At 53.1% G+C, this 25,760-nt stretch overlaps 2 protein-coding genes across 4 annotated transcripts in view; one reads left to right on the plus strand and one right to left on the minus strand.

Moving 5' to 3' along the window:
- Positions 1-17,821, plus strand: part of ZNF236 (zinc finger protein 236) — a 95,940-nt gene extending 78,119 nt beyond the window's left edge. The window contains exons 26-32 of the mRNA XM_077752733.1: positions 4,221-4,352; positions 6,584-6,781; positions 7,564-7,693; positions 8,195-8,437; positions 14,400-14,504; positions 14,760-14,848; positions 17,717-17,821. Coding sequence (XP_077608859.1) covers positions 4,221-4,352; positions 6,584-6,781; positions 7,564-7,693; positions 8,195-8,437; positions 14,400-14,504; positions 14,760-14,848; positions 17,717-17,821 — 1,002 coding nt within the window. The remainder of the gene's footprint in view (positions 1-4,220; positions 4,353-6,583; positions 6,782-7,563; positions 7,694-8,194; positions 8,438-14,399; positions 14,505-14,759; positions 14,849-17,716) is intronic.
- The window catches only part of MBP (myelin basic protein), an 88,649-nt gene continuing 79,775 nt past the window's right edge, over positions 16,887-25,760 (minus strand). For all 3 annotated transcript variants that reach the window (XM_077752696.1, XM_077752695.1, XM_077752698.1), the window contains 2 exons: positions 23,944-24,054; positions 16,887-18,347 (listed from right to left, as the gene is read on the minus strand). In XM_077752696.1, coding sequence (XP_077608822.1) covers positions 18,303-18,347; positions 23,944-24,054 — 156 coding nt within the window. In that variant the 3' untranslated portion in view covers positions 16,887-18,302. The remainder of the gene's footprint in view (positions 18,348-23,943; positions 24,055-25,760) is intronic.

Genomic DNA, 25,760 nt, shown 5'->3' on the forward strand with positions numbered 1-25,760 from the left:
GGTGCCACCTCGCCATTCACCGGGTGTGGCCGGCGCTCAGAGCCAGGGACGTGACTGCGTCCTGGTGCGCTCGCTGCCGGTCCCCCCACCCTGGGCTCCTGGGCGGTCTGTCCACGCACACCTCTAACCGCGGCAGTTACAGGAGGAGCCGTGAGGTAAACATCAGTCACGGTACACCTTTCAGTGAAACTTAATGGTTTGGAATAACTTTTGTGGGGTGGGGTCAGGTTTGATCAGAAGAGCCAGGGGGCCGTTCATTTTTCTGATTATGGGTTTATTTTTTGTTTGTTAAATTAGATCCCTTTAGGGCGCCTGGGTGGTTCAGTCAGTTAAGCATCCGACTTTGGCTCAGGTCATGATCTCACGGTTCATGGGTTTGAGCCCTGCATCGGGCTCTTTGCTGACAGCTACCTCAGAGCCTGGAGCCTACTTCAGATTCTGTGTCTCCCTCTCTCTCTGACCCTCCCCTGCTCACGCTGTCTCTCTCTTTCAGAAACAAATAAAACCTTTAAAAATTTTTTAAAAATTGGATCCCTTTGTTTTTTGCAACAGCAGTATTATAGATCTCCAAAAGAAATGCTGTAGTTTTTTTTTCTAAATTATTTTTTTCTTGTCTTTATTTTATTTTGAGAGACTGAGACAGAGGGTGAGCAGAGGAGGGGCAGAGAGAGAGGGAGACACAGAATCTGAAGCAGGCCCCAGGCTCTGAGCTGTCAGCACGGAGCCTGATGCGGGGCTCGAACCCACAGACTGTGAGATCATGACCCGAGCTGAAGTTGGACGCTTAACCGACTGAGCCCACCCAAGCGCCCCAGAAATTCTGTAGTTTTATTTGAATATTTTCTGCCAAACTTGGATTCACAATGATTTAATACTCTGAAAATCTGAAGAAAAACCAGAACATACCTGTCTTAGCTTTGTGAGTTATTTTTCTAAATGTAGTGAATTGTCGTACAAGTAAAATGATCACTGTCAAGAGGTTAGTATGTATACATATATGGGAGTGTTTATAAGTTTGTAAATTATTAGGGTTGTTTAAGACCAAAAGATTTGATCTGGAAATAAGAGGTATTTGTGAGAAATTCATCATTCTAGCAGTAGTGGTTGGATGCAGGTGAGAGTTGGTCACTAAGGGGTGAACACTGAGTGGTTCAGATTAGCCCCTTCACAACATGTGCTCCTTGAATTCCGTGAGGCAGTGAGTGAGGGCAGTGAGAAGCCGCGTGTCTGCAGGTGAATGTGACACAGCATGTGGAAGATCAGGCTCTCCCTAAAGGCACACGACAGTGTAAACACGTGAATGATAATTTAGGGAGGTGTTCTATTTAAAAAATAATATGCATTTTTTGTGTGTCATTTTTTGGTTTTTCTGTATCTGTTTATAGAGTCCACAGAAGAAAATGTTTCTCAAAACAGAAAGAGGTGGCCTTAGGTAGTTTACTTACATAGTATTGTTAAATAGTTTATAGCCCAGGGTCAAAGTTGAGTCTATGATAGAGAGTGCTTGGAAAGAACACATGTATGTAAGACCATAATTAATCATAATTTAAAATTTGCAGCTAGCCCCACTAGAGAAGAATATTATGGGGGGGGGGTGAATGATTGTTCTGCTGCAGAGAAAAATTAGTTTTTTTAAAAGTATGATCTGTTGAAGCAGAAGTTAACATACAGTGATGTGACGCATACTTGCATTAGGAAGTAACTGCAGTTATTGTACCAGGGGACGTGGTAGAAGAAAAATTGATGAGTTATGACGATTCCTCTTGCAACTGTGAAGTTGGAATTCGTTGTTGGACTGTTGGTGGTGGGGGTGAGGACCAGGCCCAGGGTGTGTCACTGCCGGGCGGCTGCAGGGACAGTTTTGTACCGTGAAGGGAGCAGTATGGAGTGGTGTTCCCCACGAGAGGGGCTAGCAGGCTAGTGGGCAGGAACCCCTGTTGGTATAGATGGAACTTTTCAAAATATGCCACATCCGTGTATAAAAAGTCGATACACAGAGATACCTAAAATATCATTTCGTTTTCTGTAAAGGTGCCTGCAGAAAGCAGGGAATCTGAATCAATTTAAGAAGCTCCTTTTCTCCAGGGCGCCTGGGTGGCTTAGTCGGTTAAGCGTCCGACTTTCCGACTTTCGCTTAGGTCATGATCTCGCGGTTCGTGGGTTCGAGCCCCGCGTCGGGCTCTGTGCTGACTGCCAGCTCGGAGCCTGGAGCCTGTTTCAGTCTGTGACTCCCTCTCTCTCTGACCCTCCCCTGCTCACGCTGTCTCGCTCTCCTAGAAATAAATAAAACATTAAAAAAAAAAAAAAAGAAGCTCCTTTTCTCTAGAATCCACGACGATATCCTTGTAAATGTATATTCGGCCCCATTGCCTCTGCCTCTGTTTCCCTGTCTGCACGAGGAAGTGTCTTTCCACAAGTGGACCTAGAATCCCCCCGTCTTCTCAGTCCATTTCCCCCCGCCCACCCCTGCCCAGGTCTCTGCCCCATGGCATCGAGCCTGCGCCGTGTCCGGAAGACACAGAACACATCTTGTGTTCAGCCGTGGGGGACCCACGACATGGGCCACGTTCCGTATGACCCAAGTGCTCTTGGAGACTCCTGGCCCCTTTGTGCGTGGGTGTTGGTTCTTTTTTAAAAGCTCGTTTTTTTTTAAATTTTTTTTAATGTTTTATTTATTTCTAGGAGAGAGAGAGAGAGACAGCGTGAGCAGGGGAGGGTCAGAGAGAGAGGGAGACACAGAATCTGAAACAGGCTCCAGGCTCCAAGCTGGCTGTCAGCACAGAGCCCGACGCGGGGCTCGAACCCACGAACCGTGAGATCATGACCTGAGCGAAAGTCGGAAAGTCGGACGCTTAACCGACTGAGCCACCCAGGCGCCCCGGGTGTTGGTTCTTGAATCTGTGTGTTTTGCGTCCTGGTTCTGATTGTGGGCCGGCCATGGTAGAGCCTGTGCCCGTCTGGCAGCCTGCACCGTGTGCGTGGCTCCCGTGGTGGAGTGTGTGGTTGGCCCGCTGGGCACAGCGGGAAGAGTGCTGGGGCAGGGGAAGGCTGTGGAGCTGGTGTGGCGTAGCAAAGTGGACTGTGCGGTGCTTTGGGGTGGGGTTTGAAAGTTTATTTTGGTGGGGGGAGGGAGAGAGGGACAGAGAGAGAGGGAGACACGGAATCACAAGCAGGCTCCGCACTGTCTGCACAGAGCCTGATGTGGGGCTTGAACCCATGAACTGTGGGATCATGACCTGAGCTGAAACCAAGAGTCTTAACGCTTAACCCACTGAGCCATCCTGGCACCCCCCAAATGTGTGTTTTGTTTGTTTTGTTTTTTATTTTTATTTATTTTTTCTTATTAATTTTTTTTAATGTTTATTTTTGAGAGTGAGAGACAGCACGTGAGTGGGTGAGGGCCAGAAATAGAGAGGAAGACATAGAATTGGCTCCAGGCTCTGTGCTGTCAGCACAGAGCCCTATGTGGGGCTTGAACTGGGAACAGTGAGATCATGACCTGAGCCGAAGTCAGAGGCTTACGTGACTGAGCCACCCAGGCGACCCCCCCCACCCCCCGGCAAATGTGGGTCTTTAAACATGGGTGTTTATGATACATTATGTTTACAGAGTTGTTGAGATATAACGTGTATACTGTAGTGTTCACGAGTTCATTTAAAGTATACGACGTAACGGACTTTAGTATGTTTACAGAATTGCACACCCGTGACCACACCTAGTTTGGGAACATTCCATCACCTCAGAGAGAAATGCGGCGCCATGAACAGTTCCCAGTCACCCCCCCCATGTCACCCCTGCCCACCTCTTGCTGTCTCCCCCGCCCCTGACAACCACCGGTCACTGTCCCCTTCCATAGACGCGCCTGTTTGGGTCGTGTCACACGAGTGGGTGTGCGAAGGCCTCCCTCACTCAACATCTTCTGTTCCCACAGCTCACCCTTCTTGTGGCTGAGAAGAGGACCCTCTGTAGATACGCCCCGTTTTACCCACTCACTGGCCAGTAGATATCCAGGTCGTGTCGTGTCTTTTGGTTGCCGTGAACATTCATGCCCAAGCGTTTTCATTTCTTTGGGACAGAACTGCTCAGTCACCCGGTGGGTCTGTGGTCATTTCTGAGGACCTGCCAGCTCGTTCTCCACGGAAGCGGCACCCTTGGAGGTCTTTTAAACTCCTGCTGGGTTTGGTGATGCTCCAAGTTCTAAAATAGTCTGTCTTTGGCAGGGTCAGCAGTTCCCAGCCTTACTCACCGATCCCTCGCTCTCCGGCCAAGGGGGCGCGGGCTCCCCGCAGGTCATCTTAGTGAGCCACACCCCCCAGCCCTCCTCCGCTGTGGGGGAAGAAATCGCCTACCAGGTATGTGTGCAGGGCACTCACTCAGCCCAGGTGCTGGCACGCATGGGCTGGTCCGTCCGGGGGGCTGTCTGCAGCTGCACGGGGGTGAAGGGTGGGGCTGGGGGTAGCGGGTGTTGGGCGGTGGGCACTGGTCTCGTCCATGCCGTGATCTGTTGTCGGGTTGGTGGGGTTTCCGTAGTTCCAAGTCAGACGGGGAGACAACTACCAGGTCAGAAGGGAGACAACTCGTGGGTCTGGTTGTGAATTTATCCCTCTCGCCAATGGATCCTACTTCACTTGGCCATTTACGTGTGTTTAGTTCTTGCAGGTTTTTTTGTAACACCTTTGCTGCCTGTGTGAAGTCTGCTTATTCTCTTCCATGCCCCACACATGTGTGTGTGCATGACCTATTTGTCAGTTGACCAGTTTTTTTCCTTAAAATGCATGTTTTGAGGGTCCGAGACTTAGTAAATGATAGTTCTAAATATAGAAGAATCTAAAAACTCTTTCCTTCAAACTTTTCAAAGTTAGAGGTAAAGTACAGACAATAAATAATTACTGACTGTAAGCAGCATTACGTTTTATGCAGTTTTAGCAAGTAAGTTCCAAGAAAACTACTCATTGGTCTTTCAATGGGACAAGGACTCCTTTTTTAAAAAAAATTTTATTTTTGAGAGAGAGAGAGACAGAGCACAAGTTGGGGAGGGGCAGAGAGAGACAGATACAGAATATGAAGCAGGCTTTAGCTCTGAGCTGTCAGCACAGAGCCTGACTTGGGGCTTGAACTCCTAAACCGTGAAATCATGACCTTAGTTGAAGTCAGATGCTTAACTGAGGACTCCTTTTTTTATAAAGAAATGAGACACGGCTGGCCTTATCCAGATGAATGTCAGCGTGTGTTGGTAGCCCATTTGTCTAGGGGGCTCTCGGGCCATGCTGCTCCTCGCAGATGCCCTGGGGAGGCTCCCAGGACGCAGAGCGATCTTTTCGTGGTCCCAGTGAAAGGGCTCAGACTTGAGTGCTCCCGGCCTGTGATGGCGTCCAGTTACCATAGCTACTGGGAGGGACCAGCACGTGCGAACAGAACATTAGCCCCATTGGCCCCGGGTCTGTTTTAGGGACTGTACTTTGTGTATCATTTGCTTTAATCGTGTGGTTTTTATTTGCACTTAGAAAACAGCCATGAGTCTGATTTATTCTAGTGGCTTCAGACTTTCTTTGATTCATAAGAAACATATTTTATGCACTGACCTGAACACACAGTGTATCTTTGTTTCTTTGCTTTGCACACACAGACACACGTAGACACGTGCACCTCTGACAGGCGTCACTTTGTGGCGTGACGCAACTGCGTCATCTTTGTGCTTCTCATGCTTTCTAGTTTGTTTATTCATTCCTTTCTTTATTACAGTGCGGGTTACTAATCTTAGAGCACCTTGTAGAAATCTTTCCTGGTTAGATTTTTTTTTTTAATTTCATCTGTTGCTGTGTATTACAGCATTATGAAAAAGTATTTGGTAAACTAGAATAAAAATGTTGGCAAATCCCATCAGTTATCTTTATAACTATCTCTAGTTTTCTTCCACTAAGTTATCCTATGTAAGTTTTCACGTGCAGAACCAAACTCTTACTTATAAAAGCTGAGTAGTAAAGCTCTCCTGCTTCTTTTATTCTTAGGGTGTTAATGGCCTCTCATTAAAATAATTTGAAAACCTGAAGGTTGTGATTCAAAGTTTGGGGAAACTGCTTTCATCCAATCAAAAGCTAAAAACACCTGTACCCAGTGTTACTTATATTGCAGTTTGCTGAGAGATCTGCAGCCAAGGCAGTGGCGTCTGGGGGCAGAATCATGTGTCTTGTCTCTGCCAGAAGTACCACCACTAACAGCATTTCCTGAATGCGAGCTGTAAGCCGGGTGTTACTCTCAGGGCCTCTTAGGTGTTACCTCATTGCACCGTCAGCGGCCTGAGGGGTGGGTGCTGTTCCCGGTTCTTGTGGAGCAGCTGAGGAGGCCGGGAAGGAGCGGTGGGGGACGCAGCTGGGGCAGGAAGGCGGGAGCTGGATTCGCACCTGCCGCTGCGTTCTCTGGCCTCTGCTCCGAGTGCAAGGGTCTGACGTGATGCCGGGGGTCCCCGCCGGCCTCTCCTAGGGTGACAGGCGACACTCTGGTCCAGACGCGCCTGTGGCGCCTTCGTCGCCGTGCTGCGAGTGGCGGCCGTGGAGTAAGGTCTGGTGTCTCCGGCCCACTGCAGGTCACCGACGTGTCTGCCAGCCTGGCCCAGGGCGGGCCGCCCGAGAAGGAAGCCCGGCTGCACCAGTGCGTGGAGTGTGGCCGCAGCTTCGCGTCGGCAGCCATGCTGCTGCAGCACAGCAAGGAGGTGCACGGCCGGGAGCGCATCCACGTGTGTCCCGTGTGCAGGAAGGCCTTCAAGCGCGCCACTCACCTCAAGGTAGGCCCCGGGCGCTGCTGCCCCCTCTGAGGGCACAGGTGCTGGTGGAAGTCCCGAACCTCGCTAGTGGACAGAAGAGGGTAACAGATGTGTCGAAGGCACCGGGGAACCCTCTGGAAGAGCTCCCAGGGGCAAAGTGGAACAGTTGGGGCAAGAAAACGTATGAAGTGGCTTTGGGTTCTAGCCCGCTGCGCACGATAAATCCCTGCGAGTCCTCGCTGATGTAAATGTGCCTGGAGAAGTTACTAACCAGGAAGAGGAGACAGACCTGCCGCGCAGAAGGATCCCAAACAGTTTGTGGCCCCGTGACCCTAGTGGTGTCGCCTCCTTCCTTCCAGAGGGCGCCTGAGGCTGCATGAAAAGCAAAGTGCACCTGAGAGGCCGTGAGCCACGAGCTGCAGGTGGTCCGTGGTCACGGGGTGGGCTGTGTGCGCCCTGACAGGTGGGATAGAGACGCCACCTTCCTCCCTAAGCACATAGCCGCAGGCCAGTCGTGAGAAACATTTCAGATGGTTCTCAGTTGACAAAGGTCCTACAGAATAACTCACCAGTGCTCCTAAGAACCGTCAAGGTCACAGGCAACAAGGGAGGGCAGAGGCCCCGCAGAGCCGCACAGCCAGTGCCAGAGGGGGTCGGGGTCGGGCCTGGTGTGTTTGACCTGTGTGTGTGTGTGGGGGGGGGGGCTTTGCTGCCAACGTGACCCCGCAGCCCTGTTGGCCTTTCCTGTTGAGAGTCCGTGGTCCCCGCGGGGTCTCAGGTGTCTTCTGTGGGGTCACATGCAGGAACACATGCAGACGCACCAAGCCGGCCCTTCCCTGAGCTCCCAGAAGCCCAGAGTGTTCAAGTGTGACACCTGTGAGAAGGCGTTCGCCAAACCCAGCCAGCTGGAGCGGCACAGCCGCATCCACACAGGTAACCGGGGGCGGGCACTGGCCACAGGGGCGACGCTGAGGAAAGAGGAGCTGGCTCACTCGCTCAATCACAGCAGTGCGGGGAGGGGGCAGGGACAGCATGGGGGGGGCTGCGGGCCACTACCAGACTGGCCGCTGACAGGGCCAGCGTGGCAGCTTTTCCTTCATGTTTCAGTTTCTGCCTTAACTTAAAAGCAATTAATATTTTTAAAAACATTGGAAACATTATCTTTTTAATTAAGTGGATTTCATTTTCTCATGTACTTCATATCTTTTTGCCTTACTGCCCAAAATGCATTAGCAACATTTTATGTGAGCCGTGTATGTTCCTCCTTTATTTCCGTGCTTCTAGGGGTCCCCAGTAGCTTTTGATTGGAGTTTTATTTTGGGTCCCACCGTGGGGCAGATTTGCCAGGCACTGGGGTGCCAGCACCCAGGAGCGTTGCCTGTGTGCGGCGGCCCGGCGGGCGGGTATCCGGGACACTAACACGCGCCCCCTTAGGCGAGCGGCCGTTCCACTGCACGCTCTGCGAGAAGGCCTTCAACCAGAAGAGCGCGCTGCAGGTGCACCTGAAGAAGCACACGGGCGAGCGGCCCTACAAGTGTGACTACTGCGTCATGGGCTTCACCCAGAAGAGCAACATGAAGCTGCACATGAAGCGGGCGCACAGCTACACCGGTGAGGCCGCCTTCCCGCCTTCCCGCCCGTGGGGCCCATCTCCCTCCGGGGCCTCGTATCCGCTTGGCACCGGCTTTGGGGGGCGGAGGGCAGGGGCAGCACACTTCCGGGTTGGGGGGGCTGCCAGCTGCGCAGGAGGCAGGGCTGCGCACAGCCTGCGCTGCTGCTGTGTCTCGGGTTCACAGTCGTTTGGGGCAGTGGGGTCCTCGAGGGGACCAGACGCTGGGGGGATCTGCCTGNGGGGTTGGCCAGCTGGCGAGAAGGGCCTTCCCCAGGGTCGGGACATCCGGCCTGTACTGTCATATTTTCTGTGCTGCTTGCACCTCCCCGTTAGGGGTCCGTGCCGGCTGTCTGATGTGACTCATAACTAGTCGCTTACCACAGACCTCGTGGTGACCTAGCCATACGCGGTGAGCGGGCGCCGTGAGGGCTGTTGATTCACATCAAAGAGCAGACGTTGTCACCCCCGTAATTATTTGAGCCGCAACTCGGATTACTCTTTTCTCCCTGGGATGGAAAGCAAATCCGCGCAGAACTCTCCGGCTCGGTCTGAATGGTCTCTGCTTAACCCGAGGGGGCGCGCTGCCCGGTGGCTGAGCCCCGCCTGCTGTCTCCCCGTCTGTCTGCAGGGGGCGNACCGTAGTTTTGTAGCTATAAAGTTCTCTAAGAATCATTGTCTTTCAGAGCCGGCCGGGGCGGAACCCGAGCGGTGGGAGCGCGCGGCCCGCGTCGTCTGCGGATCACTGAGCTCAGGTACTAGCACAGGCCGAACGCCTGCCACTCGCCGCCCGTGCGTCTAGTGAGAGCGGACGTGACGGGGCCTCTCACTGTCGCGTCACCGCTTTGTATTAGCAAAGACGGACGTGAGCCTGGGGCAGTCAGGTAGATTTTCCTTCATGCTTTCTGTTGTAAGAAGCGTCGCGTATGAAACAAACGTAAAATAGGTGCATGAGGTGCAGAAAAATGTTAGGACACACAGGGAAGTTTTTTCCAGTTTTTTTCCTCTGTGCATTTTGAGACTAGAAATGGACTCTTTAGTCTACCGTAAATTAATCTAACTAGAACCTGGAGAGGTGGCTGGACCAGTTCTCTCTGCGTTACGTTTATCTAATCATTAGCTACCAGAACGCGGCATCGGGGCAAAGACTCGGGGGGCTGTGAGCCCGACGCAAAGAAGGATTAACCCGTCCTCACGGGAGGGGGCCGCACTTGCCGCTGTAGTCGACATCCAGGTGCGCGGGTTAGACGGCTGCGGAAAGCACAAAGCCATACGTCGTAAGCAGGGAAGGGCGAGGTGGCCTCCCCCTCCCCCGGGGGGTGAGGGCACCGCGGCCCCGCCCACCCCAACGCCCAGAGAAGTGTGTTTGTGGATTAAAGATAAGGACCCGTACGAGCCCTGTGACGTTCTCTTCACGCATAAGCAGGTGTATTTTTTATTTCAGGGAATTCTTTACTACCATCAATGGTGCCACATTGAACACGTCCCACACCAAATCCCACCCCGTGCGGGGGCAGTGTGTGCTGCTCCTACAGCATTCCAAAGATGGAAAGTTCTTTACTTCATGTGAATTTCTCCCTCGAAATTATTTATATGTTCTATATATAAATACACATGTACATATACACATATATGGGCCTCTGTGTGGCTGAACAGTATATTTTGTAAATAGAAGCACTAGCCCCGATTCCAGAGCGAGCATCAGAGTTTTTAGCTCCCTGCGAGCACTTGAGATCAGTATTGTATTCATTATGTTCATAACTGTGTATCTTTTTCATTGTAACAAAGGTGGGGTTGCTTTGCTTTGGGTTTTTTCCTCCTGAAAAATAATTGCCTTTATTTTGTCTCATTGCCTCCCTGGTTTCAGAAGAGAGCAGTTTTATTATAAATATTGTACGGACTTTGTATATTAAGAGATGAGCTCATTTTCGATTCCTGAAGAAAGAGACATTCTCACTGTTATTTTTTCAAAGGGCATCTTTTGATTTTCGTTGTTGTTACCGTTCACTTTGGGCATATGTATATAAGTAATATTGATGGTGATATAAAAACTTTTGTTATGTGAAAATATTTAAGTCAGAAAACTGTTAAATAATATGACCTTTTTTTTTCAAACTGCTTTGTGTATTGTATATTTTTTTAAGGAAAAAAAAGCCTTATTTGACTTATTCTTGTGATACTGGACTTCTGTATCCCGAGGTTCTACTTGAAATGTCATTGTGTGCCCGGCGGTTGTCCGTATATTCAGAATAATTGTAATTGTGCCAGAGTTTTAAAGATTCTGCTTTTAATGCACTTTTCTTTTATAATTTTGTATTAAAATATTTTAGAAATGTTGATTAATTTTGGTGAACAGAGACCTCCAAAGTTGAAATTATTGCATTTAAGAAATTTTGTTCTCGCTAGGTTATTTATTTTGGTTGTAGCATTAAATGCCATCTCTCAGGACAGTCTCAAACGGTTTGATTCCTACTTGTACGGAAGGCGTAGTTGGTGAACTGCCTGTTTAAGTAAGGCCTTACCAGGTGAATCTAAAGCCTACTTTTATTTTCGTCAAAGAAAACGAAGAGCAATCTCTCAATAATTCATTTTGTGAGTCTCCTCAATTTATTAACTCAGCAGGCAAACACAAGACATTAATATATTATTTTTATTTACTTCCTAATTATAAAAGCTGCTTCTTTGCAAAACATTCCTTGGAAATATAAGGTTTTGTAAAGACATAATTTCACTTGAACCTTTGGTGGCGTACAGGTTGATCTTTATATTTTACTGGTTAATAAATGTCTTCTGACGAGAGATTTCTAGCGTCCTGCATAACCAGGGTTTTGAGAACAGAGAACTGTATTTTTAGAAATATCTCCTCCTAGCGTACGTGCTTTGGAATAACAATAAATAAAAAATGAAGTTAGGAAGTGTGATTTTTTTCTTTTAAGATATTTAACATGGAATAGTTTGGCACGTGAATTAAGTTCAAGTACAGATCATTTTTAACCAGAGCAGAACTTTAATGATCTTTTCCTCTCCCTCTGCGACACCCGGTCGGCCAGGACTTTACCCCCCCGGCAGGGTCCGCCTGAGATCTTCGGACCTCGGGGGTCAGGATTTGGGTCCGTGACAGGCCCGTGTTAGCTATGATATCAGTCCTGTTGTCCGTTATCTTCATGATGGGCCACTTTAAGCAAGACCCATGGTCACATGGGTCCCTCTCGAAAGTGTGTGATTGCCCTGGACCCACTCTAGTGGTGAGGGGGCCGTGAAGCACCCACGCAAGCCCAGAGGATGACCGGCCTTTGCACAGACACTAACAACGAGGGGAGGCTTCACGGGGCGTGTGGGCAGCCGGGGTGTGGCGGGCGAGGACCTTGTCCCCTGGGGGACAGGGGTGGTTCTGTTTTCCCAGAATGATCATAGAATAAAATAAAAACGTCTCTTCAGAAATGCAAACGGAAGTGCCCCCACCCTGAGCCCTCCTCTGCGGGTCCCCCGTGCTTGGACGGGCCAGGGGGACAGACCCCACAAGGGACCAGGGGAGATGCTGCCTGCCTGGCGGTCCAGCGCATGCCCCCCAACGCCGCGGTGCCGATGGGACGGGACCGTCGGTTCTGACGAGGAACTCGCATCGCCCCACCGGGTTTCTGTTCCGTGCAAGTGAGGGTTTAACGCGCAGGAGCCTTCGTTCAATATCTTGCGTCCCCTGCCCACTTGCTTGTACGGAAAGGTGAACCTGAGCCTCACGATTATACCCGGTGGTCTCCTTTCTCCTCTTCCTCTGAACTCCCGAGGGGCAGTTCTGTGCTCGCCTCGGTACAGGTACGAGCGTTTCTTAGACGTGTGAGTGGGTTTCTGTTCTTCTCTGCAGAGAAATATCTGTAACTCATCAAGGGGCACACTTTTGACATTAAGCGATCACTCAGATTTACGTAAGTGACACCTTTTAAAGAAGATACATAAGGTACGTAGGACTGCTTTCGGGCTATTCTTTTTAAAGACCTCTCATGCCTGCTTTTTTGCCTGTTTTTACCCCCAGAAGTTTATTTCAAAATCATCATTGTGCCCCTACCACCACCACAAAAAGAAAATAATCCAAGGGTTGGTCATTGCTAATCTATCCTTTTTCTCAAATCTAATATATAAAGTGAGGCAGAGATGAAATTATATAACTGGCAGTTTGTAGTAATCTAGATTTCTTTTCTTTTTGCCACTTAATCTCTATTCATGCAACACAGGGTTTTGGTTTTTAGAACAGAATTTCCAAGATGTTCATGTTCGGGGCTTCTGGACCTTTACCTTATCCTTTACCTTATTTGAAAACCTAGTTGCATATTCACATAAAAAGTGGGGCAGGCAGACGTTTTGTAAGGTGAGAAGCCCTCCTTATCTATGTGTCTAGTAAAGACATTGCCTTGGTAAGGTTTGTAAGGCAGGTGGCCTCTTTGTCACTGTTGACCCAGTCTGAATGGACTCTCCTTCCTCAGGTGTGCGTGCGCGCACACACGTGCTCACGCTCCCTCTCACACCCCCGCCCTTAGAGGGGCTATGGAAGGTTCTCATGGATGATGAATAAACTATTTACAGCACTAAAAATAATAATAAGATTAAGTGGCAGCAACAGGCAGCAACCATAAAAGATTTTATTTAATCTTTTTTATGTGTAATCTTTACAGCATGAAGACTTTTGTATTAAATCAAGATTTGTAATCTCTTTGACAAATCCTACAACGACACCATGATTTGTTCTTGAATCACCAATAAAGACAATTTCTACAATTCCTTTTTTAATTTACAGAAGAAATTTTTTTTTAAACTTCGAAACTGTTTCATGGTCTATTTATACATTGGATGATACTTATTTAATCCAATTTTGTATTAGAAATGGATAGTTATGCCAAAAGTCACTCTGCTGGCTTTAAGAATAATAAAAATAGTTTTTGTATTATCTGAAAGCTCCTGTATATTTACTTTTTTGGGTTTGGGGTGAGTTATAACTGTTTTAGAGATGGGTGGCTTCTGTAGGTGACATTTTCAGCAAGGGTTAACCCAGCACCGTGATGCTGGATTTGCAAGAAGTTGAGATCCATGGGGTATGAAGAGTGTGAGCGTGTCTTATTTTCTATCCTTGAGGGTAAGTGTTCATTTTCTCTCACAATGGGGGGTGACTCAACAAGGAAATCAAATGCCATCACAGTATCAGTGTGTCCGTTCGTGAGAGGTGTGGGATGGCGGACATCCTCATGTGATAGCCCCTAACCCTCTTGAAACGTGTTTCCAGGGGCGCCTGGCTGGCTCAGTTGGCTAAGTGTCCGACCCTGGTTTTGGCTCAGGTTGTGATCTCACGGTTTCATGAATTTGAGCCCCTGGTTGGGATTCTCTCTGCCTCTCTATCCTGCTCAGCTGTCTCCGTTGATCTCAAAATAAATAAACTTTAAAGAAACAAAGATATATTTCCAAACTTTTGGAAGTTCGAGGTTTATAGGCTCACTGTCCCGTTGAGACAACAAATTAAGGACACCTTGTCTCCTCTGCACCTTCTTCCTAGCACAGAGTGGAGGCTCCATACATTGTTGGACTGAACTACCTAAAATGATTTGGGTTTTCTTGCCTGGACTTTTCTCAGAGGGGATGGTGAGAAATTGACGATTCTTGTTCGTGGGGAGAATACTGCTCTAACAGTTCTTAAAAAATATAATGGGTGGGGAAGGGACTTTTCGGGGAAATTCCCAGATCCTGGAAGATCTGTTCTCTCATGGTGGTGCCTCCACTGTTCAAAACGCTTTTCCAAGTGCGCTTCCCCGGCACACTTGGCTCTCTGACGATGTAAGAGCCTTCGCGTCCAGACGCAAAGCACGAGTTCACAAAGCTTCCTGCGCATCAGCAGAGCCGGGGGCAGGTGACTTGGGACCTCGGGTCAGACCAGCCCTCGGGCTGACGGCTGACCCTGTCTCAGGGCCCTCTGGTAACTTCGCTCGGCCTGTCCCCTCACCTATAAAGTTTGATGATTCAATCCCCTCCTTCTGTTTCTGTTCTTAGTTAATAAGCCGTCAGGCGTGGGAGGCCGCGCCCCGGGTGTCTCGATCCTGCGTCTCCTCACCGAGCGCTCTCTGCCTTTGATCCGAGACCTTTCCAAGGCTGTTGGTGGGGTACATGGGCTCTGGAGACTTCCTCCAGAGCATAGTGATGCTCTTTTCCTGACCAGTCTAACCAAGACATGACCTCTGAGGCAAGGTCAGGCCAGATTGCTGCCTGCTTCCCAGGACCCGAGCCCTGGGGGCATCGCCTGGCCCACTGTGGGTCGCCCTGTGGGCGTCAGGCCTGGGGACATCCACACAGAGGCTGATGCGGTGCTTTCCCCGGTGCTGTGACTGATCACCCCCTTTATCTCTGACCCAGGAGCCCTCCGCCAGCGCCCAGGAAACGCGTCCTGTGAGCCGGCGGGTCGGGGAGAAGTTCAGGGGCTTCGCGGCCGCCAGCCATATGTCGTCAGTTCACTGGGGAGGCCGCGAGGTGGCCCTGGCTCAGCTCCCTCTCGGGGATTTTTATTACAGATGTCAGTGGCTGATGTACACCATGCCACCTGCAGTGCTGTTCCCGTCACCAAGGGGGCGTATCGTTAGGTGGTACCTTGGAAGTAGCGAATATTTTAGTCTCTCAGGAAAAAGTGAAAAATGACGACCATCTACACCCACACACACTGCTTCACACTCTCTACAATAAACACATTTCCCTGGTTTAATTATTCTGGATCAATCCAGACGCGCAGTCCTCTGCCACCACTCTCGTGTCAGAACCAAGTAAGCATAATTGTGGTTACCGTGGTGACCATGCTCTGTGGGAAGACGGCCCATCTTGGTGTGATGTCAGCCAGCTTCTTGGTGGCCCTGTGCCAAGTGGGACAACGGCTGGCCATCTGCCCCAGGCCTCGTCACTGTGCCCTTTTCCTGCTTCCCACGGGGTGCTCTTTCTCAGGTTTGATGACCCACAGTCTCTTTCCTTCTGTGTAGCCCTGCATTTTCGAAGTGGTTTCAAACACATAAAGTTAGAAGAGCACGGAAAGTCTGTCTGGTCGCTCCTCCGCGGGGAGCCCACGTGAGTGCCGCCCGAGGATAGTACGACTCACCGCAACAACTTGGGCTCCTGGCGGCTGTGGTCCGCGGACCCTGACCTGCAGGTCGGAACCGCACCCCCTCTGGCCGTGGCTCCCGTTACTGTGACATTTCGAAAACCAGGGTCACACAGCAGGCGCTCTCCCAATTTCTCCCCCAGCGTTTCTTCATGACGCGTCTTTGGTCGGAACATCACAGACATGATGCTGTATTCTTGTTGTGTGTGTGTTTAAGTTACTTATTTATTTTGAGAGAGAGCGAGAGGGCGGGGCGCGGTGCGGGGGCAGAGAGAGGGAGACAGAATCCCAAGTGGGCTCAGTACTGTCAGCACGGCCCGATGCGGGCTTGAACTCTTGAACCGTGAGTCAAATGCTTAACCAACTGAGCCACACGATGCCCCATTATACTTTTTTAGTTTTAAAAAGCTGTAAGGCATGTCCTTAAGAACCCCCAAAAGAACAGTATTTTAAAAACATATCTGTGCATGACTTTCCCAATTTCTCAGTCTGAAGGTTTGGGTGCAGGGCGCAGGGAGGGGGTAGGACGGTGGCCCAGCCCAGCCAAGCAGGGCAGCTTCCCCCATCGTTCTTGGGGGGTTCGCGTGATGCCGGGGCTGGGGCCCCCTGGAGAAGGGCTCCCACAAGCATCCCAGAGCGGGGGGCTTCCCTCGCTCACCCACAGGCGCACACAGGGTCTCAGGGCTGAGGCACTGGGGAGCTGATGCTTTAGTCGAAAGCAAAATAAAACCAAACAAAAATGTTGGTTTCTCTTCTGGAAACAGAATCCTGTAAAATCCACAGCAACTACACACGACATTCCCCAAACCCCTTAGTGCTGACCAGGTCTCTGTGTGGCGAAAGTCATTCTCCAGAGTCTCTCCAGCTCACATGAATAGGTGTTACTCTGGTAAAACAATAAAGTGTAAACATACCTCAACAGGCTGTTTAGAGATAAAGTGAAAACTCTTGGCCTTGTGAGTGGGTGAACCAGGGCCCTAAGCATGGCCTCTATCCTTCTTTCTCTCTCTTTTTTTTTTTTAATGTTTCATTTATTTCTAGGAGAGAGAGAGAGACAGCGTGAGCAGGGGAGGGTCAGAGAGAGAGGGAGTCACAGACTGAAACAAGCTCCAGGCTCTGAGCTGGCAGTCAGCACAGAGCCCAACGCGGGGCTCGAACCCACGAACCGCGAGATCATGACCTAAGTGAAAGTCGGACGCTTAACCGACTAAGCCACCCAGGCGTCCCTCTATCCCTCTTTCTTAGCGGGAAAGCCATGCGGCACCAGTGCACTGACCTGCAGCGCGGCCTGTGTTTGGGAAGCACTCACCCACGTTGCTTCTGAGACACGACTTTTGCTTTATTTGGGTTCGTGGCCCACAAGCCAGTATAAAGACGAAATAAGACACGTGCACGAATATCATTAAAAGTTTATTATTTCAATATTCAAGAACAGTGTGTACTTCCCACGAGAACCCCCCATTACAGTGCACCCTGGTGGGGTGCGCAACCACGAAGAGAGATCAGTCAGCAATTGGCTTAAGATGTTGAGTGTGTGTGTGTGTCGAGCAATTTGGAGGTTTTCTTTGTGGAATTGTGTTCCTTTTTCTATCCCCCCCCCCAACCCTCTCATCATTGAGGCTAGGTATTAATAGACACTACATTAAACTCACACCGGGCAGGAATTAGGACAGGATTACGCTCACTACGCCTCATCTGGGTTCTAAGGGGGCGGGGGCGCCGGTGTGGGGTTCTTTGGAAGGCCTGTAAGAGATACGCTAAAATCAAAAGGCGGGTCAGTATGTTAGGAGGGGAGCGCGGGAAAGGTCAGCTCGCGTTAGAAGAGACACAGCTCAGAGGAGCCCCGTCTCCGCTCACACGTCCAGGTCAGCGGCTCGGGGTCCCTCCGAAGCCCATCAACTATGCAAATCTGTGTCTCAGGTGCAGGCAGACGGGGCGTGGCCCGTCCACCCAGGGTTAGTGTGCAACGTGCCGCGCCGTGGGAAGCCTACGGCCGGCCACCTCCCACAGTGACCAGGGTGACGCCGTGAGGCCACCCGGAAACTCCTCCAGTCCCGCTCAGACCCTCCTGCTGGGCTCTGGGGGGAAACAGGTTGTCTGCAGGGGCTGCTCTGGCCCCAGCCGCGTCGTCACCCAGTTTCCAAGAAGGTCCTGTTTCCTGTAGGGGCCATAGCCCAGCCCAGGGTTGCCTGCCTGCGCCCTCTCCACCACGCCTGGATCCCGCCAGCTGGGCAGCCGCCCCCGCAGGCGCCCCCTCTGCGCCCACCACGTGGGCCTCTTCACAGCTGCCCGCCCGCACTTCACATACCGAAGCCGCCTGTGCCGCTCCTGACCGCCTAATCCCGGAGGGGGGGTGAGTGTGTGTTAGGAGGTGAGCAGGGCAGGGAAAGAAACCAAAGGAAGCTTGGATCCACAGTCCTCACTGCCCCGCACGTGTCTCTGCCTCCGCAGCCACGTGGCCACGGCAGTGCCCGGGAAGCCAAGAGATACCGAGTCAGCAAAGCGAGTCGGAGGCTGGAGGGTGAATGTGGAGGTGCCGAGCATCTGCCCCGCAGTGCGGTGGGGTGAGAGTCCGGGGCATTTGTCTTCAAACTCAGAATAACCGCTTCATTTTCTGTCTGCATTTTCTCATTTAGCTGATGGCCAGGAATTGCCAGTAGGGTGAGGCGTGCCTGCCCCTACTGTGTGTACAACTCAACGGGCATTAGGCAAGGGGAGTTTGCTACGAGTAGGTAATTTATGTGAACGATATTAAAATCTTAAGGCAGTTATATTAAGAAGCTGAGGACGGGATTCTGTGACAAGGCAGGACATCAGCGCCTAGCCATGGGTGATCCAGAACGGCTGTCTCTTCCTCCCTGAGGAAAGGAAACACGCAGTTAGGGCACGTGCATGGGCAGCCTGGGCACGCGAGCCTCCAGCCAGGTCCGCCTAGGTGGCCGCCTGCCACAAACCGTGTCGTTTGGGTCTGTGGCCAGAAACGATGGCACACAGAGCTGACGCAGGTACCAATGCGATTCTCAAGTGCTCTGGGATAACTCACCTGACCTCACGCCCAGAACACGGGGACCTGGTGCCTCACGGAACAATGCTGCACTTCCAGGGATGGAAAGCTCACCCGCCCTGTTATCCTGCATTGACTGAGCCCTGTTTGTGTCCAGTTTCACTGTCTGAGCTCTGTTTGTGTCCAGCTACAGATTCCAGGGTAACTGAGGCAAGCGTCTGCAAACAACAGGGACATCTTCATCTTGGAAGAGATTTCAGTCCTGTGACCACACCTGCCGCTGTGCCCACCAGGCAAGAGCCAGACCACACAGCGTCCTCCTTGGGGACCATCTGTTTGTGCCTGGCCCCAGCTCCCCCACAAAACCAGCTGCCCAGAGGCGTCGTTCACAGACAGCTTAAAACCACGATGGACACATTTTCTGGACAAATGAAAACCCGAACCCACGATTGCCGAGCTAGTGGACGCAGCTGTGTAGCGACCAGCGACCAGCAGTGGAGAGGGGGCTCGAGTGAGGCGTCGGGTCCCCAGAAAACAGGCCATGTGCGGGTCCAGATGCCACTTGGACGGACCGGGGGGTGGTAGGAAATGTTCCTTTCTTTTGTCATTCACGTTTTTCTTCTGGGTTTGGGCTCTCTCTCCTTGGGTTCCCCTTTTCTTCTTAGGTTACGAATGAAGAGCTCACCTCTCAAAGATGTCCTTGAGACTGAGCCCCCAGAAGGCAAGATCCACATGAAACGCACCATTTGCCCGATGACACATGAGCACTGAACTCCCCCCCACCCAACCTACTCTCGTCCCACGTTTGCCATGCTGCCCAACAATGTGAATAATCGAAGCACGAAAGCCAAAAATGCCTTATAAACAGCACAGTCAACGGAGCAAGGTAATAGTTCTGACTTGTCAGGGTTTTACTTTTTTTTTTTTAATGTTTTATTTATTTCTAGGAGAGAGAGAGAGAGAGAGAGAGCGTGAGCAGGGGAGGGTCAGAGAGAGAGGGAGTCACAGACTGAAACAGGCTCCAGGCTCTGAGCTGGCAGTCAGCACAGAGCCCGACGCGGGGCTCGAACCCACGAACCGCGAGATCATGACCTAAGCGAAAGTCGGACACTTAACCGACTAAGCCACCCAGGTGCCCCAGGGTTTTACGTTTTTAACTCAACCCTGGGGTTGTATTTTCAGAAGTGAAAACGCTTACTGAGTTCAGGTCTCCAAGTATCTGAAGGAGTCACTGGAAAGGGCCCTTCTCATATGCTTGAGCTCGGTCCTGGGGCCAGCTCCCCACTTGGAAGCACCAGGCCTGTCTGGCTGGCTTGCCTTTGACAAGCCGGCCCTCAGCGCTGCCCCCCAGAGGGGCCAGAACAAGTGTGCACGGGCCTCACTGCTTTCTAAACTCCCAGGAGGTTCACAAGCGGGCATCTCTGGAGAGTGTGGCTCGGTCCTGGAGAGCGGCAGAACCACCGCAAAGGATGTCTGTGCCCCGATGGCCCGAGTTCCCCACACCCTCTGCAGGACACCTTACGTGAGGCCCCATCTTCACTCCCTGGTGGCTCCTTTTGAGATGGAGACAATGATGGACATTTGGTTTTATCTTCTATTATTGTACCTACAACTTATGGGGTGTCCACTGTGACCAAAATCCATTATATCTGTCTCCTCTTAGGAAAGAGAAAGCCAAACCCGGGGTGGGGGTGGGGGGAGGAATTCTTGGCTTCCCTGTTTTACAGTTGGAGGAGGCAAAGCACAGAGAAGCTGAGTTACTTCTCCAAAGTCAGTGAGCCAAAGGCGGAATCAGGTTTACAGCCATCACCTCCGCCGTGTGGGTCTCACACTTACTTTCTTCTCTGTTGAGTTGCTAGCACATTTGAAAATGCCTGGTGTTGAGTGCTTGGTCAGCCCTGGGCTCAGCTGGGTGGAGGAAGCTGGCCTCACTAGGAGGAGGCTGGCCTCCCCAGGAGGAGGCAGACCCGAAGCTGAGTTGTGGGCTGGGAAGGAATAGGAAAAGGTCCTACATTCTCTCCTGCTTGCCCCCAGTGCAGGAAACGGTTTCAGCTACATATTTGGAAACAGGAAAGTCCAATTCTATTTCGATGCAGTTTCCTAAAGATCGGGAGAAAGGCGGTGCCCTCCACCCAGTTTCCAACCAACCAGGAAGGACACAGCACCACGTTAAGCACCGTGCAGTCTCCGCCATCCCCACCCACCTCCTCAGCCCCTTCTTGATTCTGGACTGTTTTTAATCTACTGTAACCGCAGTGTCGGCTCATCTGGCCACATATGACCATGGTCAGCCAGGTAGCGAATATTTCGCGGCATAAAGTCTGATTAAAACCATATGAATTGAAAGTTGATGTTTCCCTTGGTCTCTGTAGAAATTTCTAAACCACTTTATACAAAAAGAATTTCAGGAAAGTGTTGAGCCTATAAAGCCCAAGTGGGCCTCACACGCTTGTGTTAGTTGTGAACCATAAATGTGCAGGACAGAAACGGGGCGTCTTGCGGGGCTAGTGACCAGGCTTGCATGGTGACCAAGGAACACAAGCACAGTCTCTAGACAGTCCCCAGGTGGGCCTGGCCTTCCCTGTCACCTGGCCGTTCCATCAGTGAGATTAACAGCCGCCATGCAGGGGAGCACAGGAAATACATCCCAACGAGGGGAAGCCGAAGCCTTACAACTGTGCACATCTGGGTTCTGACGAGGGACGCCCTGGGGCAGGACCCTTGGGGTGGGGGGCAGGGATGGCCTGGATATCTCAGGCAATCTAGACGCAGGCAAGTGCGTGCCTGGTCAGGTTCCGGCTCACTAGGAAGCGCCGCTATCCCAGATGTGCCCTAGGTTTGTACCGGAGCCTCCATGGGGTTCCCGGCCTCACCATCTTGTCACTGCACTTCAGAATTGAGCAAGGGCATCATGAGGACCTCAGCTACCTGACCATGCAGGATAGAGTTTGTCCTCTCCCTCAGACCTGCTTTAGCATTGACCCTGCAGAGAAGACGCTGCCTGCGCTTTACTCAGGTGAGTTAGCAAGTCAGCTGGTGGCCACTCACTTCGCAGATTTAAGCCTCTTCCGGGATAGGACTGACCTTCCTCAACCACAGCCCCCTTCCCCTCACCTCTGTGTGGGTCCAGCACCTGCCGAATCTAGACCCGCCGGGGGAGGGGATTCCACATGCACATGCTCACGGGGCTGCTCCCACCCCGCGTCCCGGCCACTGGACACACCACTCGCGCGACCCCCCCACAGCTACTTGGGGGACAGAACAAATTATCCCACCACGCATCCTAAAACCTCGGTGTGGTACTAGCCTGGTCGGCACACTCACGGGTCAGGGGCCACGTATCGATGGTGATTTGGGTTGAGGGGCCTCGTGCTTGGCTGGCGGAGACGGAGCCCGAACCAGCGCTAACCCGGAGCTCACAGGAGGCGCAGTCCCACCTTTCAGCCGCCCAGTTTCTCAGGGCCGTGCCAACAAGCCATGTATGGCAGAGCCTTTTAGCGTTAAATTGCGCGGTCTCCTGTGACCCCAGCGGATGGTCTGGGGACAGGTGGAGAGAAGCAGATGCTCCTGTTCTCACCGGCGACAAGAACCCCTGAAACGTGCAGTTTCCATGGAAACGCAGGCCTCCCTTGGAAGGTGACCGCAGGCCCCAAGACACAAGGGGAAGACGCTGTCACGTGGGATAAGAGCCCAGGACACCTTTGTCTGTGATGCCCGGACACCGAGGACGAGTGGGGACAGAGCAGGTGTGCCGGGGCTGGTGACCGGGAACCAGTCCCTGACTACCCGCCCCCCACCTCGGATTTCCAGAACCGCGTCTTCCATTTTCTGCAGCAAAGCTGGTCTCTCACCCAAGAAAGATAAAAATGAAACCTTTCACCATTTGTCGTTCTCTCGACAGGGAGCTGTGGGCGTCGTGGGGTTATAGGCCTTTTCTGGTGCCTTTCCTGCCGTGGCACAGGAGCCCCGGCTTTCATGTGCGGGCAGCTGTCTTCCTGATCCCATTTCTTCCAGGTGGAAAAGGGGTTGACGGGGCCGCCTGTGAGTACTTGCGGCCGGTTGTTCTTCAGAACTGGCTCCCCAGACACCAAGCAAGGGGATGGCCTCGTGTGGGTTTGGAGTAAGAGGAAGCGGCAGCTCCCGCCGTCCCCCTAAGGAGAGTATGTGAGCACGTGGACGCAGGGAACGGTGCTCCCTGGAGCCTTCAGCCAGCCTGGGGACTGTCCTGCACCGCTGGAAGGAGCGATGTGTCCCCGCTGGGGCCGTCCCTCTCCCCTCCCAGCTCCAGGCCCTCAAGTGCTGGCTCTGCTGCCCAGGCCTTGTACAGGTGGCTGCGGACACCCCAGCCCTGTTTCTGGGGTCTCTGCCAGACATGCACGGCTGGCCTGGCAATGTGGACACCTAAGTTGTAGGTGTTATGCGACCCGGGTGACAATGCCCTTGCGACGTCAGAGGGCCCTCTGTGGGGGGAGTCTCCCGAGTGAGTCCAGCTCCTCAGCCTCGTGGGGCCCCCTCCCTGGAGCCGTGCACAGCCCCCCATAGGCCCTGCCTCGCCTCTTCCCTGTAGCACACTTTCTCCGTCCCCATCACGCTCCTCTGTGAGGCCATGGGTCCTGTGTGTGGGGACAGCTCTGACAGCCCCAACAGCGCATGGCGATGCCCAGCGAGCCCCCAGTCCAAGGAGCATTGCACCATCTCGGACGGATGGACGGACGCCTGGGCAGCCTCGGGCCCCTGACTCGGGGCGCATCCGGGCTGGGCTCATGGCCTGCTGGGAGCAGCTCCTGGGGACACAGACTGGTCGCCCACCCGCAGGGACAGCGGCTGCTGTCAGGAGGGTCGAGTGGCACAGGCCCTCGGACGTACAGCCCCCAGGCCGTTTCAGCCTGTTCCCACGGTGCTCTTCCTGCCTTCCGGGACTGACAGTGAGCCTGGGACGTGACCATAAGCCCTGGAGGCCACGAGAGGGCCGGGAATGACGGAGGCCAGACAGGCCCCTCCTGACACCCGGACAGGTGCAGCTCTGGGTCAGGGCCCAGAACGGTCGGCCACAGGGCTCTCTGACCGCCCGCTGTCCTTACTCTGTCTTCTCAAGTCCCGCCCTGGTGTGTGGGCCTTGCTGAGTGCACGAGCTAGCAGACAGTGGCCCCAGTGACTGCAGTGTCCAGATCAGCCAGTGGGGTGACCCCCGTGTGGCCTCTGCAGGTCCCTGCCCGATCCAGCGACCTCCTCTCTGGCCACCCGGCTTCTACTCCTTCCCCTGGGCATGTGGTCCCCTCTGCGTGTCCTCGGGCCCCCGGGGGGACACAGCCCAGCCCAGGCCTTGCCCACAGAAGCCTGGAGAAGGCCTGCAGCACCGGGCAGCCTGGCGACCTCACCCCACCGGGGGGCTGCAGGCCGCCCCCGCCCCCCACTCCGCGCACCCCTGACATCAAGAAGGGCTACGTTACCAGTTTGAAGATTCTGGAGAGTGTGCCCTGGGCGTCGTGCGCCCCCTTGAATCCCTTGTGGGCGGCAGCTCTGCCTCCGTAGCCGAATCCCGGCTTCTGCCCCTCGGCTCCCTGCAACAGACCGGNCCGCCCCGCCCCAGCCCCGGGGTGTCAGGAGGCGCGCACCCAAGCGCTCTCACTGCCAGACCAGACCCCTTCCTCCGGCAGCCGTCCCTTCCTCACCCCGGGCGGCTTTCAGGAGAGCGGCTGTGTCCCCGCACCTGCAGGAGGCGGGCAGGGGGCGNTCCCTGCCTGCTTCTTCGTGAAGACCCCTCACACCTGCGCCTCCTGCTAGGGGCCCGGAGGGTACAGAGCTCTGGGCTTAGCACTCGGCAAAATTCTGCGGCTCAGACTTTTCTAACGCGCAAAGGCAGATTCGCATCCTTCGGAAGCACCTCCCCGGCCACTGCTTGGTGCCCCAGCACCACAGTCCGCCCGGGGGCCCTGCGATCTGGGCCGGCCAGCAAGCCGGGCACCAGGACGCAGCGTGGCCGGCCTCAGCTCTCCGCTCCCTGGCTGTGCGACCTCGGGCAAGCGTCAACCCTCTCTGGGCCTCTGTCTCCTCTTCTAGGAAATGGGGATCAAACGGCCCCTCCTCACGGGCTGCTTAGGAGGCTCTGCTCTGGGAACAGAGCGCGTGGGCCGCGTGCTTGGTGTCATTACCGGAGAGGCCAACCCCTGCCACCAGCGCCCTCACCCGCACCCCCGGGCGTGTGGCACGCGACAACGGCAGACGGTCGCCGACGCGTACGCACGCCGTGCCCCTGTGACCGAGGGGCTGGGGTGTGCACACACAGCGGGGCGGCGCCCCACGGGGGCCGGGCCGGCCGTCGGGTCTCGGCGTAAGGCCGCCGTCTGCCCCCGGATCCGTCCTCAGCNTCCCGTTCCGACCGCCTCTCTTCCCCTCTGTAACCTTCTGAGAACAGAATTCAAGCAAAGGTTTTCAGACTAACAATCTGCTTGGCTTTTCCTCCTTTCAAATTCTTGGTCACTCACATCTTTGGACAACCTAGAATTTACCAAGAAACAGTCAACATTGTTTAGAAGAAGAGCGGGGGACGTTCAGAAACTCCAAACGGGAAGACGCTCCTGCAGCGAGAAAGCAGACAAACGGGCGACGGAAATGCGGAGCAGGACTCGCTTTGGAAAAAAGGGAAACTGAATAAACGTTAGGGGGAAGCCCAGGGCCCTCTGGCCGGCTGCTGGGCCCAGGGGCTGGGCGCACCCCAGGGAGGAGGCCCTCTTGCCCGGCCCGCACGCTCCCCGATGGCTCACAGCGCCCAGGAGGCCACCCTAGAAAGTGGGGAGGCCGCCCGAGGGGTTATGGGAACCAGAGTTCACTTCAGCGTCGTCTCTGCCTCCTGCTGGCACAGAAAGTCACTCGTTAGTTGGCCGCGAGGGCCAGCCCGTGGAGGGTCCTAACCTAAGTCGCCTTTTGGCAACTGGATAGCTGAGGGAAAGGCTCAACTCTGTCCTGTAAAACGTTCCAGCCAACATCTGCGTGTCGTTCAGCGTGAGAATGCATTGGGCCAACGCAGGGGCCGCCCGGAACCCCCTCTGCGGGCCTCGCCCACCGCCTCGCTCCCTCCCCGCACTGTCGTTCTTTCCTCCTTCCTTTCTCGTCTTTCTTTTAAAACTTATTCATTTGTTTCTATGATGCTTCTTAATTATGCAGCCAGTGGAGGCGGGCTCTGTACTAGGGAATCAGGATGTGCTTCCCCGATGGGCAGGATTTCTGGCCTGGTTAGTGGCTTTTCTTCCGTCCTATTCCGAAGATC

Source organism: Crocuta crocuta, unplaced genomic scaffold, assembly GCF_008692635.1.
Source record: "Crocuta crocuta isolate KB4526 unplaced genomic scaffold, BGI_CrCroc_1.0 scaffold101, whole genome shotgun sequence".
Taxonomy (NCBI): domain Eukaryota; kingdom Metazoa; phylum Chordata; class Mammalia; order Carnivora; family Hyaenidae; genus Crocuta; species Crocuta crocuta.